Below are 16862 nucleotides of genomic sequence, written 5' to 3'. Positions count from 1 at the left end.
CAGTGAGGGAGATCAGCCATCTTTCAGTGAAAGAATAACCAGATCACAGTAGCCAGGAAATGCAAAAATTTGCTGTTTAATAGTCACAGTTGATCTTTGACAGTTTTCTGATCTAAGCTTATGTTTCATTTAATTGCTGTGTTTATGGTTTATGTAAGTCAGTCATCAATAAATAATTTTACAACCAAATATGTGTGGTATGGTCCTCCTTGAAATGTGCTCAGTAATGCGGTGTAAAGTTGTTCAACACCGCCTCAGCTCTGTGCTGTACATGCTGAATCAGTGCTGCATTTCCCTGCCGATACCTCGCCTGGGTGTGAATATAAAGATCCGTAACTATCGCAGTTTTGTTTTGTCTCGCTGAGGCTGCTAACTTCATTGGTCTTGTGATTGTGGATAAAACGAACTTAGTATCTATCTGTTTTCTTTTCCTTTTTTTGCCATAAGTAACATTGTTTCTTTGTAGCAGTGAAGGGGGTGTGGAACAATCTGAATCTCTTGTGAACTCGGCTCCGCCTCTATGCGGCTGCGCAGTTCATTTTTTTTCCCACCCGTACTCGGGCTTCCGGACGCCAAGACGGACCGCTGCCGCCGAATTTAAAGAGACAGGCGATAGTTATTTTAAATAAGATAAACGGCAACCATTGTCCCCCAAGCTTGTTTTCCGTGGGTTCGTCTTGTCGGAGCTTGCTATTAGTTATTCTTTAAAGCGATAATGATGTTTGATCAAAGTGGTAGCGAGTAGCAGCTTGCCTGTCATCGGCTTGCACTCTGGTGGATTTTCCGTCCTTTGCGTTGTGCGGAGACTGTCCAGCTAGGCAGACGTCGCTGGCAGGCTGGCTTCCCGACCGAGAGGAAGATTTGTCGGCTAGCCAACAACTAAGAGATACACCGAAGCTCCCTTCTCCAAGTTGTGGTAGTGGCTCAAAGCCTCCTGTCGCCGGGATAATGGCGAAGATTCAGGCGCACAGCACCGCCAAGCAAATAAACCAAATTCAAGACAAGCCTTACGTTGTGACACAAAAGCAAGTGCAACAGCAGCACTTCCAAAAACTGAAGGTAAGACAAGCGCATACGAGAAAGGGAAAAGTCCCTCACAGAGTCAGAACCATTTTGTTCGTCAGATCATGGCATGGGATTTGCGGCTTTCCTTTTCTCTTCTCTTACAACCCAGAGTGTAGTGAGAAAAGAATGGCTGGCTAGCGTTTGTTAGCTCGCTGGCCTATTAAAAGTAATTAATTGCTTGACAGCTGAACGCAGTGACATGTAAGGTTAGATTTATACGGAAGATTTGATAAATGAGCTGGCCCGGTGACTGTCGAGACACGGCTAACGGTAGTTTCTTCTCCTCGGTGTCGGTAATAGCCGCGGTGGGCTAACGTTAACTCCGACATCGGTTGTTGGAAGTTCCTCCTTGTTCGTTTTTCAGCCACCCTGAACAAAGTGGAGGACACAAGCCTGGTTAGCTAAGAGCGGCTAGTTCAGTTGAGCAGCCTCACTGAGAAAATTTCTTTGTTATTGTAGTAGCTATTTCACAATGAATGATTTTCACATTAGCCAGCGCGCCACTGTTGACTAGTTATCAGCCGTAACAGCCAACTACACGTATTCAGCTTGTATTAAATTGTATCCGAGTCGGTGGTGCTGTGGAGTTATTGTTAAATCGCTGGTTGTTGGCTAACATTAGCTATCCTAAGCTAACCCTCCCCAGTTCTCTTCAGAGTATTTGTGACAAGGCTTTGTGTGGACAAACTGTTTTTTCTGTCTTCATCGTCGCATGGAGGTTGTGATTAAAGCTATGTTCCAACGAATCAAAGCGCCTTCATGTTTTTTTTGTATACACTCGATTATTTATTTATTTATTTGTACTGGCAGTAGCTAGTGTATTTGTTGGTATAACAACACTTCACTAGTCAGTGGGGACACCGAGCGTTAGCGGTTCATGTGCTATTTTTGTACAAATGAAATCGAGAAAATGCTGCAATGCAAATTTGTCGGGTTGTTGCCCCTCCAAGACACTTGGAAATCGATAGTATTTGCCTCTGTAAGTTAATCGTGCATGGGAACATTATTAGCTATGAAGCTTAGATAACAGATACGTTATCAAGCTGCTGTCCTGTTGGAGTTTTTTTTTTTTTTTTTTTTTGAGGACTGGATTTGCATTTCTTCTGTATTTGCACCGCAAGCAGCACAATGTATCTGTGAGATGGTTTTCTTTATATTCAGGCGAGAGTGTGATGTTGGTTGGTGCTGCATTGAGTCTGTGTGTTTTGCTTCTGTGCTCAGGTTGAAGATGCCTTGTCATATCTGGACCAAGTCAAAATACGGTTTGGGAATGATCCTGGAATATACAACAAGTTTCTAGACATCATGAAAGAGTTCAAGTCACAGAGGTACCTATGACAATTTTATGTGGAAAATGCAGATACAGAACAGCAAACTTTAATATAGGAATAGATAGAAAAGGACTCAGCACTGGCTTAACTGCATTTGGCATAGCAATCAAACATCCTCTGTTTAATCTATGACCAGTCATAATTGATTTTAGTAATCTGTTTTTTAAGCAGATGAGAGGCTTCTTAATACCAAATTATCTGAAATTGTGCTCTTTTGTCACAAGATAGTCCAACTTGCATGTGTAATTAGGCTGAGTAAATATCATACATTTTGTGTAGTGTGTTTTAACTTGTTTGGATCAGTACGAAATTGCATTAAAGCCTCTTATTGTGATTAGCCAACAATTGATCATATCTAGAAATTGAAGTGTGGGATAAATGACTTTCATTCTAGTGAGTGTGTTCATTTGTACACTAAGCCGCAGGACCCTGTTTGAACCATCTGTTTGAGAGCGTGAGCTGGTTGTCTTCATGCAGCACATGGGAGGGGAGGCTAATCTTATTTGCAAGCACCTCCTCTGTCAAATGTTTCACCACTAAAAATGTCTGCCTGTTCTCATGAATAGCATTGACACACCAGGGGTTATAAACCGTGTGTCACAGCTCTTCCACGGACACCCAGACCTGGTTTTAGGATTCAATGCCTTCCTGCCACCGGGGTATCGGATAGAAATCCCTAAGAATGGGATGGTTTTCCTTCAATCTCCTTTCTCTACCCAGGTAAGATCCTCCCCTCACAGGTGAGTCGAATGAGTTGTCAAAGAACAACACATTTAGCATTTTATAGCAACACCATGTGTCAGGATTCTTTACTGCTAATCTTGACAGTCATTTGGCACTGGCAAAGATTATCCAAAAAAGCTTATGTACAGCTTTGTTTGATTAATGTGCATCTACATCACACTGCTGAACGTCCATCACTTCTCAGGTGTCCCCAGGCCAGCAGGGGAAGAGTCTGTCCGGCCCTGCAGTGACTGCAACCTCTGCTTCCCACTCTGAGGCTGGTCACAGCCATAGCAGCGAAGTCATGGCAGCCCCATCAGAGACCCTGTCTTCCTCCACCACCACCACTACCACCACCACCACCACCACCACGGGACCTCCAGAGCCCCCCAGCAGACTTTCCCTTCCCCTGACCAGCAGAGAGAGCCAGAGTCAGGCACCCACCTCGTCTGTGTCTCCCCCTACCTCAGAGCCAAGCCCTGTAGAGTTTGACAGTGCCATCAGCTACGTCAACAAGATCAAGAATCGTTTCCTTGACCACCCAGAGATCTATAGAGCGTTCCTGGAGATTCTCCACACATACCAGGTACTTTGGAGATACCTTGAGTTGAAATATGGCATGCACAATTTGCAATATGGAAATAGGTAGCTGGTGGTATATATTTGGCAAACGGAAATATTGAGATTTAAGTTGATTTCTAGTAGGATAACATTTGTATATTCAAATTATAGTCTTTTTTAAACTCATTGACCTTATAATTGCATCCTTTTGTTTTCTTCTCCTGCTCTGTCGGAAAGAATTGGAGTGTTCTCATAGAGTTTTAGCAATAACAGACTTTTGACGCTGATAGTATTTCAGCCAGCACCTGAGCGCCGTTTGCTTTTTATGGTATTTAAAACCAAGAATTTCTGGAGGAGAGCAAACAAGTGCATGTTCAGAAAAGAAGGACAGAGGTAGAAGATTATTGTCTAGTATCAAATCCCCACAGCAATCTGTTCCTTAGAAGCCACCGACAGTGTTTGTGTCTGTTGCTGCAAGACCATTGGTCATGTGTAACCAGGCCACTCGGCTTGCTACTTGGCTTTGTTTGGTCTAATTGGGTTTGGTTCTGCACTGAGCACGATTTGTCCCTCTCACACCTCTCAGAAAGAGCAGCTGGAGGTGAAAGAGAGTCGAGGCGGCCGAGGCAGCAGTGGGATGACAGAGGATGAGGTGTTCTCCAAGGTGGCCAGTCTTTTCAAGGGACAGGAAGATCTGCTGGCTGAGTTTGGACAGTTCTTGCCTGACGCCAAGAGATCACTGGTCAGTCACCTGCTGTAGATGTAGACAGTAATCATGTTGCTGTATCAAAATGAAACATACCACACAAAAACACAAAAAAATGTTACGTCAAAGATCACAGGTCAGTTTTGGCACTGATAATCGTTTGCTGATGTTATGAGGAATGTCTTCTTTTCTTTTGACCACAGTATTTCAAGAACATTTGGATGCACATCTCATTAATTGTTACTGCCGTTTCTCATGTGTTCACTCGCATTATTTTTTGTATCATGCTCATGAAAGTCTTATTCAACAGTCAAGGTTGTGTTTTGTAAGATCCAGAAATTAATGCCAAAGCAGTTGGTTTTCATGCAGCATTCATCAGAAATAAAAATTCAGACGAGTCTAAAGAGCTCTATGTTGCCCATGGCCAACTTTCCTTTGCTTCTATGCTCTTTCTCCTGTAGTTCACAGGGAGCTCTCTAACAGGGGGGAAAGAGCAGCTGAAAAGGCCGGAGGAAGAGGATATTATAACCAAACAGAGCAAGAAGAGACCCAGGCCCATGCTGCTTCAACACATGACCCCTCTTCTCAAGGTACTGTTGTTTGAAACAGCTCATTTGCTGTCTGAAGCATAAAGGAAATTTGCCAGCACATACGCATTCTTGATATTATGAATTTTGAACTGCACAAAACACTGTTATTGTCCCTAACAGGACAGGTACAATGCCCCCATTTTTATGACTTTCCATGTTTAAAATGACGCACCATTAAGTGTTTCAATTTTTTTTAATTCAGAAAAAAATGAAGTATTCCTGTACCAAAGATCAGTCCTTTGCCTCAGTTGGCAAGCATGGAGTCTTGCGAGAGTTTACCTTCTTTGATAAGGTGAGTCATCCATTTCCAATTCAGCAATGTTTTGATTGCTTCCTTCCTTTGTTCTCAGTATTCCTTTCACCCAGTATCACCCCAATTCCTTTTTTCTCCCTCTCCTCTCTTGCTGTCTTTATGTCCTTCTTGATCTGTTGTTGATTCATATGACTTGTCTAACCCATTTCACCAGAAATACTGACTTCTTGTCACTCTACACTTTATACAGGTCCGTCGTCTGTTTAAAAGCCAGGAAGTGTATGAGAACTTCCTGCGCTGTATCGCCTTGTTTAACCAGGAAGTAGTTTCGGGAGCTGAGCTGCTACAGCTAGTCACTCCTTTCCTGGGGTGAGTGGATGGAAAGATTGAGATGGATGATTGTGTGTCGCTGGATGAGTGAATTGATAATTGAAAGTGGTTACTGGATGGATCCAATGGCTCCAATGAATATATAGAAGGTGCAGACAGTGCTATCTGCTCTTATAAAAGAGGCATATTGGCATTATGGCAGTCAAAGACAACAGCAACTGTTGAGCTATTGTCTGGACCTAACTGACTAAATTTTCACTGTATATCAAAATAGTGTCTGTTTTCTGTCTGTATACCTGTATCTAAAAGAAATAAATTATTAACTTAGTTCTTAATGAAATGTAACTGGTGTATATGATTTGATGTTGACTTCTATCCACACCAAACTAGTGTCATTATTATGATGGGAAACATTTATGATTCCCTGTGGCGCTCCTTATTCATGTGTCATTCATCTTTATGATTCCTTCTATCTCCTTGCAGGAAGTTTCCTGAACTGTACACACAGTTCAAGTCATTTCTGGGGGACAAAGAGCTCTCTCATGCTGCATCAGGGCTGTCCGATCGCTACATGGAGGGGGGAGGGGGCCGCGAGGTGGACTACGCCTCCTGCAAACGCCTCGGGTCGAGCTACAGAGCATTGCCCAAGACCTACCAGCAGCCTAAATGCAGCGGACGCACTGCCATATGCAAGGAGGTAGATAAGTGCATGTGCTTGTTTGGTATTTAATTAGAAAGTGATAAAACTGCTTATCAGTGAGAAATAATTTGCTTGAGAGGCTTTTCCTGTTGATGACTAAAGATAAACTGTGTTTGTGTGTGTGTGTTTGTAGGTGCTGAATGACACCTGGGTGTCATTCCCCTCCTGGTCAGAGGACTCCACCTTTGTCAGCTCAAAGAAGACTCCCTACGAAGAACAACTGCATCGTTGTGAGGATGAAAGGTTTGAGGTAGGCACATCCTCTCGATTTAGGTATAAATGCCTCTTTGTAAAACTGCCAACTGAGAAGATTTCTGTATAAACAGCATACTGTTTATACCTTTCTACTGTTTTGAATTGTTACCCTGCTTTCTTAAAAGTGGCCATAAGCTTAAACAGACACACTCATGTCAAGCTAATGACTTCCTTCTGAAACGTCTGTGTCCATTACTCTCCCTAGCTGGACGTGGTGCTGGAGACAAACTTGGCCACCATTCGGGTTCTAGAGAGCGTCCAGAAGAAGCTGTCCCGCCTCTCACCCGAGGACCAGGACCGCTTCAGATTAGATGACTGCCTGGGTGGAACCTCTGAAGTCATCCAGCGCCGCGCTGTTTACCGTATCTATGGTGACAAGGCCCCTGAGATCATCGAGGGGCTGAAGAGGAGTCCTGCCACCGCTGTGCCTGTGGTGCTCAAGAGGTCAGGGCTGTCATTTTTCTCTTTGATGTTTGGTATCATTTCAGATCTCTTCAAAAAACAAAATACTCATGGATTGAAGGTCAGATTGGAAGCTAGTTTTTTTTTTTTGTTGCCTCCTCATATCCACTCAGATTCCACTCAGCTTCTGCAGTGTCATCTCAACTCTATTAAATCATATGCTCAAGGCAGTTAACACTAGGGATTGACCGATTAGCAGACTGTAATCAGGGCTGATACTCAGAATTTTTCAATAACTGGTATTGTGATTTTTCATTCACATGATGGCCGATATGAAAATCACTAATTTCCCTTTTCACTGGATTTTCATTTAATTTAGTTTCACAGAAAGAGAAAAACACTCAACTGTAGCATGTTGCCCTTACCTACCTGTCTTAAGGACAGAGGATTACAATTTTTGTTTCAGTTTTAATGGCTTTAAATTCTTGTACATACATCACTTTATACATCACTTTATTTTCTTGTAACAAATCCAGTACATAGCCAGTTATATACTTTCACATGTGCATGCATTGCCATTAATCTGAATCGAACACATTACTCCAATTACATTCACTGTCATATCAAAAGTCTGTACTTGAAAGGAGCCTGCCGCAGTTCACAGCACATTTCAATATGATTGCCAGCAGGAGTTTTTAACAAAGTGATACTGTGATGAAAATGTTGATATGTTGGCAGAATTAGGGTTTGACTGAGTCTTTGTATCAGCAGGAACTGATCTCTGTGCATCCTGTCCACAATGGTGAATCAAAACAATAACAGCTGTGTTGAACATCGTGTTTTGTCTACTTTCTATATCGTGCATAGGCTCATGGACAATGTTTTACATGTGGCAGGCTCCCACACAGACTGTAACAGATGCATGCTGAGGCACTAACACATTCCCTCCCACAGATACTGGGATCCTTACAGTCAAACTGCCATATGCATGACCAGGTGCACAGACGCACACATTTAAAATGACACACTCGAAAGTATGGTTTGTGCTGTGTGAAGCGTCTACATCCCAGGTGTGTCCTCTTCTGCAGGCTGAAAGCCAAGGAGGAGGAGTGGAGGGAGGCCCAGCAAGGCTTCAATAAGATTTGGAGGGAGCAGTATGAGAAGGCCTACCTCAAGTCCCTGGACCACCAAGGGGTCAACTTCAAACAGAATGACATGAAGGCACTGCGTTCAAAGAGTCTCCTCAATGAGATTGAGAGTGTCTATGATGAGGTAGATAGCACCTTCACTTACCTGCAAGCTTGACACCACAGATTTCATAATAAAATCATGCTTTTCTTTGGTAGATTAGAGGGGGGTTTACAGGTGGAGTTGAGGTGGGATGAAGTGAGCTAATATACCCTGGCCTGGAGCGTGGTTATACATCCACATTGCCTTGATGCTGTTTTTCTGATGTTTAACAGTTTGAAGTGTGTATGCTAAACCTGTCAAAAGGCCCAGCCTAAGTTGTTTTTTTTTTTTTTTTTAAGCTTTTTCATGCTTCCCTTGTACTCTGTAGTTTCTCAATTCTCATTTTCTTTGTATAGCACTGCTGTCATAGAAGAATATTGCAGCTGCAGTTTAGGTGATAAGGTTTACATGGTCTTCCTTAGGTAGTTTCACTTCTCGAGGGTCTATGTAATCTATTTTAAACCCATGATTTTCACTTTTCAAAATCATCAATAGTGTGAGGTCCTGAATTACCCTCTGTGTTTTTCTTTTCCACCTCAGCGTCAGGAACAGAGCACAGAGGAGGGCGGCGTGGGCCATCAGGGCCGCAACGGTTCTGGTTCCGGCTCTGCCTCATCCAGTGAGCCTCACATGGTGTTTACCTATGAGGACAAGCAGATCCTGGAGGACGCCGCCTCACTCATCATCTACCATGTCAAACGCCAGCCCACCATTCACAAAGACGACAAAGACCACATTAAGCGCATCATCCAGCACTTTGTCCCTGACCTGTTCTTTGCCCGCCGCGGCGAGCTTAGCGATACTGAAGAATGGACAGATGAGGAGCCCGAGCCTGAGGAGGGTGGAGAGAGAGGAGGAGGAGGTGGAGCAGCAGTAGCAGTAGCAGCAGCAGCAGCAGGGGGAGGAGGAGGAGTAGGAGGGGGAGGAGGCGGAGGAGGAGGAGGAAGTGGTAATTCTAATAATGCCTCAGGAACAGGGGGAACCACAGGTAGTCAGTCTCAACCCCAACAAGCCCAGTCCCAGTCACAGACTCAGTCCCAGCCCCAGCCCCAGCAGCAGCTGAACGGTGAGTCCAGGCGGAGACGCTGCAGCCCACCCCAACCTGCAGACACAGAGGCCTCCACCACCTCCAGTTGCACCAGCCAGCCTGGAGGGACTACTGGATCCACCCCCTCCTCGACCCCTATGGAGACGGGCTCAGCTGTACCAGGGGAGAAGGTGGACCTGCGTGATCCTGAGGCAGAGCACCAGAAGGAGCTGGATGGTGTTTACAACCTGTTCTTCGTCAACAACAACTGGTATTTCTTCCTGCGATTGCACCAGACACTGTGCTCGCGGCTGCTGAGGGTTTACCGTCAGGCAGAGCGTCAGCTGCTGGAGCACAGGGCCGAGCAGAGCAGGGAGAGGCTGCTAATGGCGGAGGGTAGGAGGGACAAGGCCTGTGACCTCGCCATGGAGCTACGCCTCAAACAGCCTAGTAAGTATAGCTGATCTGATCTGGTAAAAGTATTTATTTCTAAAATCAGTCAGTGGATAAAAACTTTGGGCTCAGATGGTATAAGACACAAGATGCTGCTGGTAGAAATGCAAATCAGAGGAAAAAAGTAGGCATGATGCTTGCTCTATTGAAAAATATGAAGGCCTTTGTCAGGTAAAATATAAATTAAGACAGAAGAAGCAGTACAATAATGGTCCTACATGGCCATTGGAGGGAGCATGAGGGAATGGAATCCTTTAAAATTAGTCAACCTGTTGCCATATGTGACCCACCATAGGGAAAAAAGGCACATTTTGAGATGGTGACATCTTATTTTAAACAGATTCTTAATCTTTGATTCAGGACATTAAAAAGACTTATTTGCGTAATGGGGCTTGATTCATTCTTAACTCTCCCTTAAAGTTAAATGAGCCTGTGTTCATGGCGTGTGGCCACATGATACAGGATTAGGCTTGTTTGAAATGTTCCAGGTGACTAGAAAGACTGTTGCAAATTAAGCTTTTTTTGGACACTGGTATGTGGAATGCCTTGTCAGCATTTGGAACAAGAAGGTGTCGAATGCTCCAGTGTTCAAAGTGTGACAATGGAACATGAATAAATTTGCTAGGAGCTTTTTTATCATAGCAGTGTGTTATTATATTGTACTGGCCCTGGTTATATGCCCTGGTTAAGTGTAGTATTGTGTACCGTTTTGTCCCAAGTGAGTCGTCATTACAGTAGGTGTAGCATACTGTTCCTTTTCCCACCAGACGTGTAGTCACACACAGGATCTTTTATTACAAAGGATCTTTTTTCCCTGTCCTCCTCAGATGAGATGGAGCTTAAAGAATATTCCCAGCATTTCTTGCTATGATATTACTGTGGTGAAACACAGTTGGTCAGTAATGTAGTAATGTCAGTTATGAACACAATAGTGTAATTTCCTTTTACTTTCCACAGGTGAGGTGGAGTTAGAGGAGTACTACCCAGCCTTTCTAGATATGGTGCGTAGCCTGCTGGATGGCAATCTGGAGTCCACACAGTATGAAGATACACTGAGGGAGATGTTCACCATCCATGCCTACATCGGCTTCACCATTGACAAGCTCATCCACAACATCATCCGGCAGGTAAGCAGCATTTACTATTACAGTGAGCACACAGAGCATGATAATGCACCATTCACATATTCCTTCAAAGTACTAACCTGTTCTCCACATTTTTCTTTTGCCAATTTCTAATCCTCTGCCCTCTGTCATTGTAGCTGCAGCACCTGGTGAGCGATGAAGTGTGTCTGCAGGTGGCTGATCTGTACTTGGCTGAAAGAAAAAGGGGGGCGGCAGGGGGCAACCTGTCCTCCCAGTGTGTTAGAGCAGCCTGGGAGACCAGCTACCAGTGGAAGGCTGAGAGGGTCATGGCTGAAGAGAACTGCTTCAAGGTGAGGGCAAAGTCCAGGAAAACAGTGTAGTACAATAGACGTCTTTCACAGCAGCCTTTTTGACATGAATAACAGGTAAACGCAGGTGTTACTAATGACATTAATTAAGGTTCTGTTCCATTTAAGTGTAGCACAGTCTTTCCAGTGAGCCAGCACGAACAATAGCAGGAACCTGGCTCTGTTGGACCTCGGTAGAATAGAATCGTAATTAATGTCATTAACTCCTGTGTTTACTCTGCACTTCATGTCAGAATGGCTGCTGTGGAAAAAGGTCTATAGAATGGAAAAATAGAGACAACCACACATAAATAACTGCTGAAGGGCAATGACTTAAGCTGGGGACACATTACATGACTGTAAGGCTAATTAACAGATAATTTTGCCTTAATTTTCAATTGAACAGATGATCTATATAGTATATGTGGTTTAAGAAGGTAAAAGACAGATCACCCCATGGATACTTTAACACTGTTATATACCATCAGGTTTTGATTCTCAGTGCATTGTTTTTTGTTTTTTGTACACACTTTACCTTAATCTGCCTCGTCTACTTCTACTGAAGTGTTCGTCTTCCTACATTTTGAACAGCCCCCAGTGAAAGTGCCTGAGCTTGTTGCTTTCAGTCAAAGGGGGGCATTTGAGCTCATAAATGTAGATAGATAGCTGACCAGTTTGTGAACACTGGGGCATGGCTTTGATTACGGCCATTATGCATGTGCATTACATAATGGTTTATTGAGGCTGCTGTTGATGGAAAAATTGGTATCTGCCTCCTCTTAAGCTGGGTTCTGGCTGCATGAGTGTTGAATGTTCATGCAGAATAGTGCTCAGTGGAGAAACCATTGCTCTTTGATTCTGAAGGACTGACAGCAAAAACCTGAGGTTTACCACTGGTGTTTTGAATAGCCGAAAAATTTTGTGAATAAACTCCATTTTAGTGTTAGTGGAAATATGTCCTGTTGACGTTGCATTGTCTACATTTGGGGGTATTTATTTGTAGGAATAATAGCAATACTCCACCATATTGCTTGTTTTATGACTCAAACCTAGATGACTCCTCACATTTTAGTGTGAGCTGCTCAATAATAGGAATGGAGACTGGCAATAACCAGTGAGCGCTGAGCACGAGGGAGAGGGAAAAATGCAGAAATTGTGGGCAGGATTGTTGCCTTGGTTCTGTGTGGGATCCCCAAATCCAACTTGTCAGGTGTTTGAGTCTCTGTGACGCAGTTGTCAAGTGTGTTGTGTTTTTTCACAGTCTGTTCAGTCATATTAGTGTGTCCCAGCTTAAGATGATAGAAAACAGTACCATGTAATATTGTACCATAGAGAGCAGACAGAATTGCAATTTTAGAACTGCTTCAAGGAGATGATAAATGATAGAAAACCCATAATCATTTCTTATTAGTATTTAGGTTTAAAAGCTAAACCCTATTATTTTATAACTATTAATAATTTCAGAATTCATTTCTCATGGGATTTCAGTGCTAGAGAGTAGAGACCTTTGCATCAGGATACCTAGAAGCAGTCCCACTTCCTATGCAGTATAATTCATACTGACCTGAAGGGAGCAGTGACTCTCTCACGACCTTTGTAAAAGCTGCACTTCTAGAAACCTTAGCAACTTTAATCTCGTTGTATTGACATGAGTGGCTGTTTATGCATTGATTCAATATGGGTTGACTTTGTTGTCATTTTGTGTCATCAGGTGATGTTTATCCAAAACAAAGGTCATGTGACGATGACCATCGAGCTTCTGGACACGGAGGAGGCTCAGGCTGATGACCCTCTAGATGTTCAGGTAAACATACACATATAAATGTCAGCCTTTTCAGACAGGCTGACCTTAACTCGGTTTGACTGAACCTAAATGTTGATTATAAACTGTGCTTGTGGGCTGCTACTAATGATGAGTGTGTTCCTCCCTCAGTGCCTGTCCAGCTACATGGAGCAGTTTGTAGGAACAGAGTCCAGTCTGTGTTCTCAGGCAGAGGGCTACTTCTTCAAACCTGTATTTCTGCCCAGGTAGGAGAGAGTTTAACACGGTAGAGAGATGTTTCTTAAGCTTGCTGTCTTTGGTAAACACAGTTGTTGTATAACTGATGATCTCTCATCTGTCTTGATCTCCCATGACACTGTCAATGCAGCGTTTAATCTGTAAAGCACCTTCAGTAGTATCTGCTGAGCGCCTTACACAGATGTTGAAAGGTGCTAAAAGAAAACATGACTGCAGTCTTATCCAGGATTATAAAAGTTTTGTAATTTGAGTAAAACTCTGGAAAAGCATTGCATCAGTCCCAATTTACATGATTATATATTGTCATGTATTGCTATGGAATCATTGCCACTATATTATTTGTGAGGATGTACAATAGGGGTGTCATGATTTATCTTTTTTTTTTTCCAGCATTGACAGTTATGTCATTGTTAGACTGTAGAGTTTTGATTGTAAAGATCAACACTTCAGTGGTTTTATGCCCTGACAACTGTCATTTACATTTTCAAATCTTGTTTAAAACGTGGTTATAACAAGTGTGATATAACCACCATATTTTTGTGTGTGGAATATACCACACTGGCTACCCTAGATTAAGAGCGTCATAGCTACTCCTGCTGTTTTTCCGTCCAAGCACTGAAGAAGGGGAAGTGCATGTAGTGCCTCCGTATTATCCCTTCTTTCGGATGAAAAAGCAGTAGGGAGAAAAAAAATACTGGGAGAATCTCAAACCTGCTTGTGATTTCGAAGGTCGAAGTCAAACGTTCTTTCCAATGGATTTTCAGTTTAGAATCAAAATCGTCACACCTTGACATGAATTAGGTCTAGATGACATATCACCCAGCCACTTTGAGGACACATCAAATGGAACAGCCAAAATCATTTTGTCAACTTTAAAATGGACAGCATGTAGGGACCTGTTTATCCCACCCGTGTGAAACCAGAACAATACTGGAGTAGTGGAGGAGGTTTTTTTTCGGTCTGTGAACTCAACATCCTGTGTCATTTCCTGCAGAAACCTGCGTCGTTTCCGGCGCTGGCAGGTGCGGCAGGTGGAGGCCATGCGCTGCAGGAGAGAGTGGCACCGCCAACTGGGTGTGGAGAACGCTGGCAGCCTGGACTGCCGCTTCAAACTAAACACCCACAAGATGGTGTTTGTCATGAACTCTGAGGATTACATGTACCGCCGAGGGGCACTCGTGAAGGCCAGAAAGGTAGAGTGCAGACATTGCCAGTTTATTTATTTTTCTGAAGTGTTTTTTTGGAAATTATTCATTTCCATGTCACAATACAATGTTTGGGACTCCAAAATAAACCTTTTGATGTCTCAATTGGAACATGGGGCTGGTAATTTGTGTAATGGAAATCAAGCCATGCTTGTACATTTTCTGCCAGACAGTAAACATTCATTGGGGTCTGTATGTCTTATAGATCAGCTCTAACAGCCTCTGTTCTTCTATAGTCGCAGCACAGAGTGGCCGTGAGCCAGCACGAACGCTTCGACAAGTGGCACCAGGGATGGCTGGCCAATCATGTGAGTGCATCAGCTGAGCGCGCGGTCCAGGACTGGCTACTGGGGGAGGAGGAAGAGGACATGATCCCCTGCAAAACTACCTGTCTGTCTACTGAGGTGAAAGGGCAAACAGTTAACAGATACCAAGTTCATTACAGTGGTAGCAAACCCCCTGCCTCGCCTTAGAGGACCGCATAGAGATGGACATATATGTACACACACGCACACACAAATAAATGCATGAACATACAGGACATACATTCTTACACTACATACAGACATGTGCAGCTGCAGTCCCAGTTCTCCACCTTCCTCCACAACGTGCACACTCATTCACTTTACCTCATGGAAGGAAGAAAGCAAGAACTCATTTGCAGAAGCCCGGTGGAAACATTGAGAAAACGGTCTAGGCTTCTGTTTACACCAGTCCAGTTAACGGTGAGTCAGTGAATGAGTGCGCACTGAGAGGAGCGCTGTGGAGAATAGGACCATGAGAGACACTGAGGTAATGAACTTGGCCCTGATTGACTCGTTGAGAGGAGACCCCCTTCCCCTTGTGATGAGTTGTACACGGCACAAAAGGAGCTCTTCCTCATCCTCAGCGTTACCATCGTCGTCATTGCTTCTCTGGTGTCAATCAGTGGTGCGAGCTGATCAGACTGCTGGACAGAGACAGTTGGTCAGTTGGGAGATTATGAGATCATGGAGTTTGTTTTGGAAATGTGAATGTCTCTTTCTTTTTTTTAAGTCCAATGTAGTTTTTAGCTTCAAAAGCCAGAGCCTTTTGCTTGTTGGTTGGTTGGTTTATGCGTGTTTATACAGAGAGATATGGTAAGTGTGTGTATGTATGTGTGTCCTGCTCTCTTCATTTTGTCTGTATGTATGCCAAGTACTGTATGTGCATATATACAATGGTAATTCTGTATTTTATATATGCATTTACATGAATATGTTGATTGATGCATCTAAAGATCACGTGGCTCTTTACAGTGTTTGCTGTCAGCCAACTCTTGATGTTTTGATTTTTTTTTTTTTTTTTTTTGGTCATTTTTTTCCTTTTTTTTTTTTTCTTTTTTCTTTTTTGTGTTGTAGCTAATCTAAACAAGTTATCACCAGGGTGACAAGGAGTCTAAAATTAATTGGTTTCATGTTATGAAAGCATTCAAATTATGTATCATGCTCATGATTTCACCAAATGTTTACTTTGCATTGTCTTTTTTGCATACTGACATTGAAAATAAAAGCAAAATATCAGTGTTAAAAAAGAATGTATAACATTTATCCTGTATCAGTTATCATGAAATAAACAACCTAGTTGTGACCTTCTTAAATGTTGTGAAGTCTGTTTTTGTTTGCTTGGAAAAGCTATTTTAGTGGGCGCATTGAACTTGTTCTCATGGTCTCATGCAACGCTTAGGTTTTGTTGACAGAGCTACAACTCTGGTTATGCAATAATTTAATGATTACACAAGATAGTCAGATGTCAGCCTCACTCTCCTCAGTCATAATCTGGATGAGTCCTTCTGCACAAGGAAATAAATGATAACCTTGATAAAGATTTGACATAAAGACAGTAACATGTAACCACAGACAATTCAAGAACGTAAATAAACTGTTTATTTCCAGCTTGTGCTTTTCACTTCGGTTGTAATGAAAAACGATTGTGATTCTGTTGGACTGTGAAGGTTCACTGTATTATGATATATGATAATATTTGTTGCAAAATTGACTGTTTTCTCCTTTGTTTCTGCAGATGCTTCATCTTCAGAATGATATGTACATGCTATCATACTGAGCATAAGGGCCTCAGATTCAAGCTGCCCAAAGGGACGAAGGAGAAATCTCTGTCATGTTTCTAGATCTTGCCAATGCTTGTACCCTTTGAAAAGGGTTGTCAGTCTTGTCTTAACTATTGTCAGGACCTACTTTCGAGAGCTGTGACTGCCTCTCCACACCAGACAACACCCCTGCTGTTCGTGGGAGGTGAATGACTGAAGGCTTGGCTGCAGTTAACCATCCGAACAGACTATACATGGATCAAATCAACTCTACACTTCACTGCACAAGTGCTGCAATAAAATACAACAAACAGAGTGAACAAATGTAAAATAAGCCATCTAAAAACCATGGCAGAGCACACTTAAGACTGAATACAAGCACAATACAGAAGATGACTGAAAAAGTCAACAACTGACAGTCTACTGGAGAACTGTGTGTGTGTGTGGGGGGGGGTGTATGTGTGTGTGTGTGTGTGTACAAACATGCAAGCTTGTGAAGGAGCAGGCATGTCTG

At 43.0% G+C, this 16862-nt stretch overlaps 1 protein-coding gene across 1 annotated transcript; it reads left to right on the top strand.

Moving 5' to 3' along the window:
- Positions 1 to 551: 551 nt before the first annotated feature.
- On the top strand, positions 552 to 15901 carry sin3b (SIN3 transcription regulator family member B). The gene is made up of 19 exons (XM_030049039.1): positions 552 to 1059; positions 2287 to 2393; positions 2963 to 3116; positions 3325 to 3705; positions 4267 to 4422; positions 4848 to 4976; positions 5179 to 5268; positions 5480 to 5598; positions 6043 to 6256; positions 6393 to 6509; positions 6720 to 6958; positions 8005 to 8188; positions 8687 to 9623; positions 10584 to 10753; positions 10888 to 11061; positions 12770 to 12862; positions 12992 to 13086; positions 14073 to 14271; positions 14520 to 15901. The coding sequence occupies exons 1-19, from the start codon at positions 949 to 951 to the stop codon at positions 14754 to 14756; spliced, it is 3906 nt and encodes a 1301-aa protein (XP_029904899.1). The 5' UTR covers positions 552 to 948; the 3' UTR covers positions 14757 to 15901.
- Positions 15902 to 16862: the final 961 nt, after the last annotated feature.

The sequence above is a fragment of the Myripristis murdjan genome, chromosome 4, assembly GCF_902150065.1.
Source record: "Myripristis murdjan chromosome 4, fMyrMur1.1, whole genome shotgun sequence".
Classification (NCBI taxonomy): domain Eukaryota; kingdom Metazoa; phylum Chordata; class Actinopteri; order Holocentriformes; family Holocentridae; genus Myripristis; species Myripristis murdjan.
The sequence above is the reverse complement of the archived record's forward strand: the minus strand, read 5'-3'. Positions and strand labels throughout refer to the sequence as shown.

Coding starts and splice junctions, on each gene's coding strand:
- sin3b (XM_030049039.1), top strand. CDS start 949: ATGGCGAAGATTCAGGCGCACAGCACCGCCAAGCAAATAAACCAAATT. Junction 1,060..2,286: donor AGCACTTCCAAAAACTGAAG/GTAAGACAAGCG, acceptor TTCTGTGCTCAG/GTTGAAGATGCCTTGTCATA. Junction 5,269..5,479: donor AGTTTACCTTCTTTGATAAG/GTGAGTCATCCA, acceptor CACTTTATACAG/GTCCGTCGTCTGTTTAAAAG.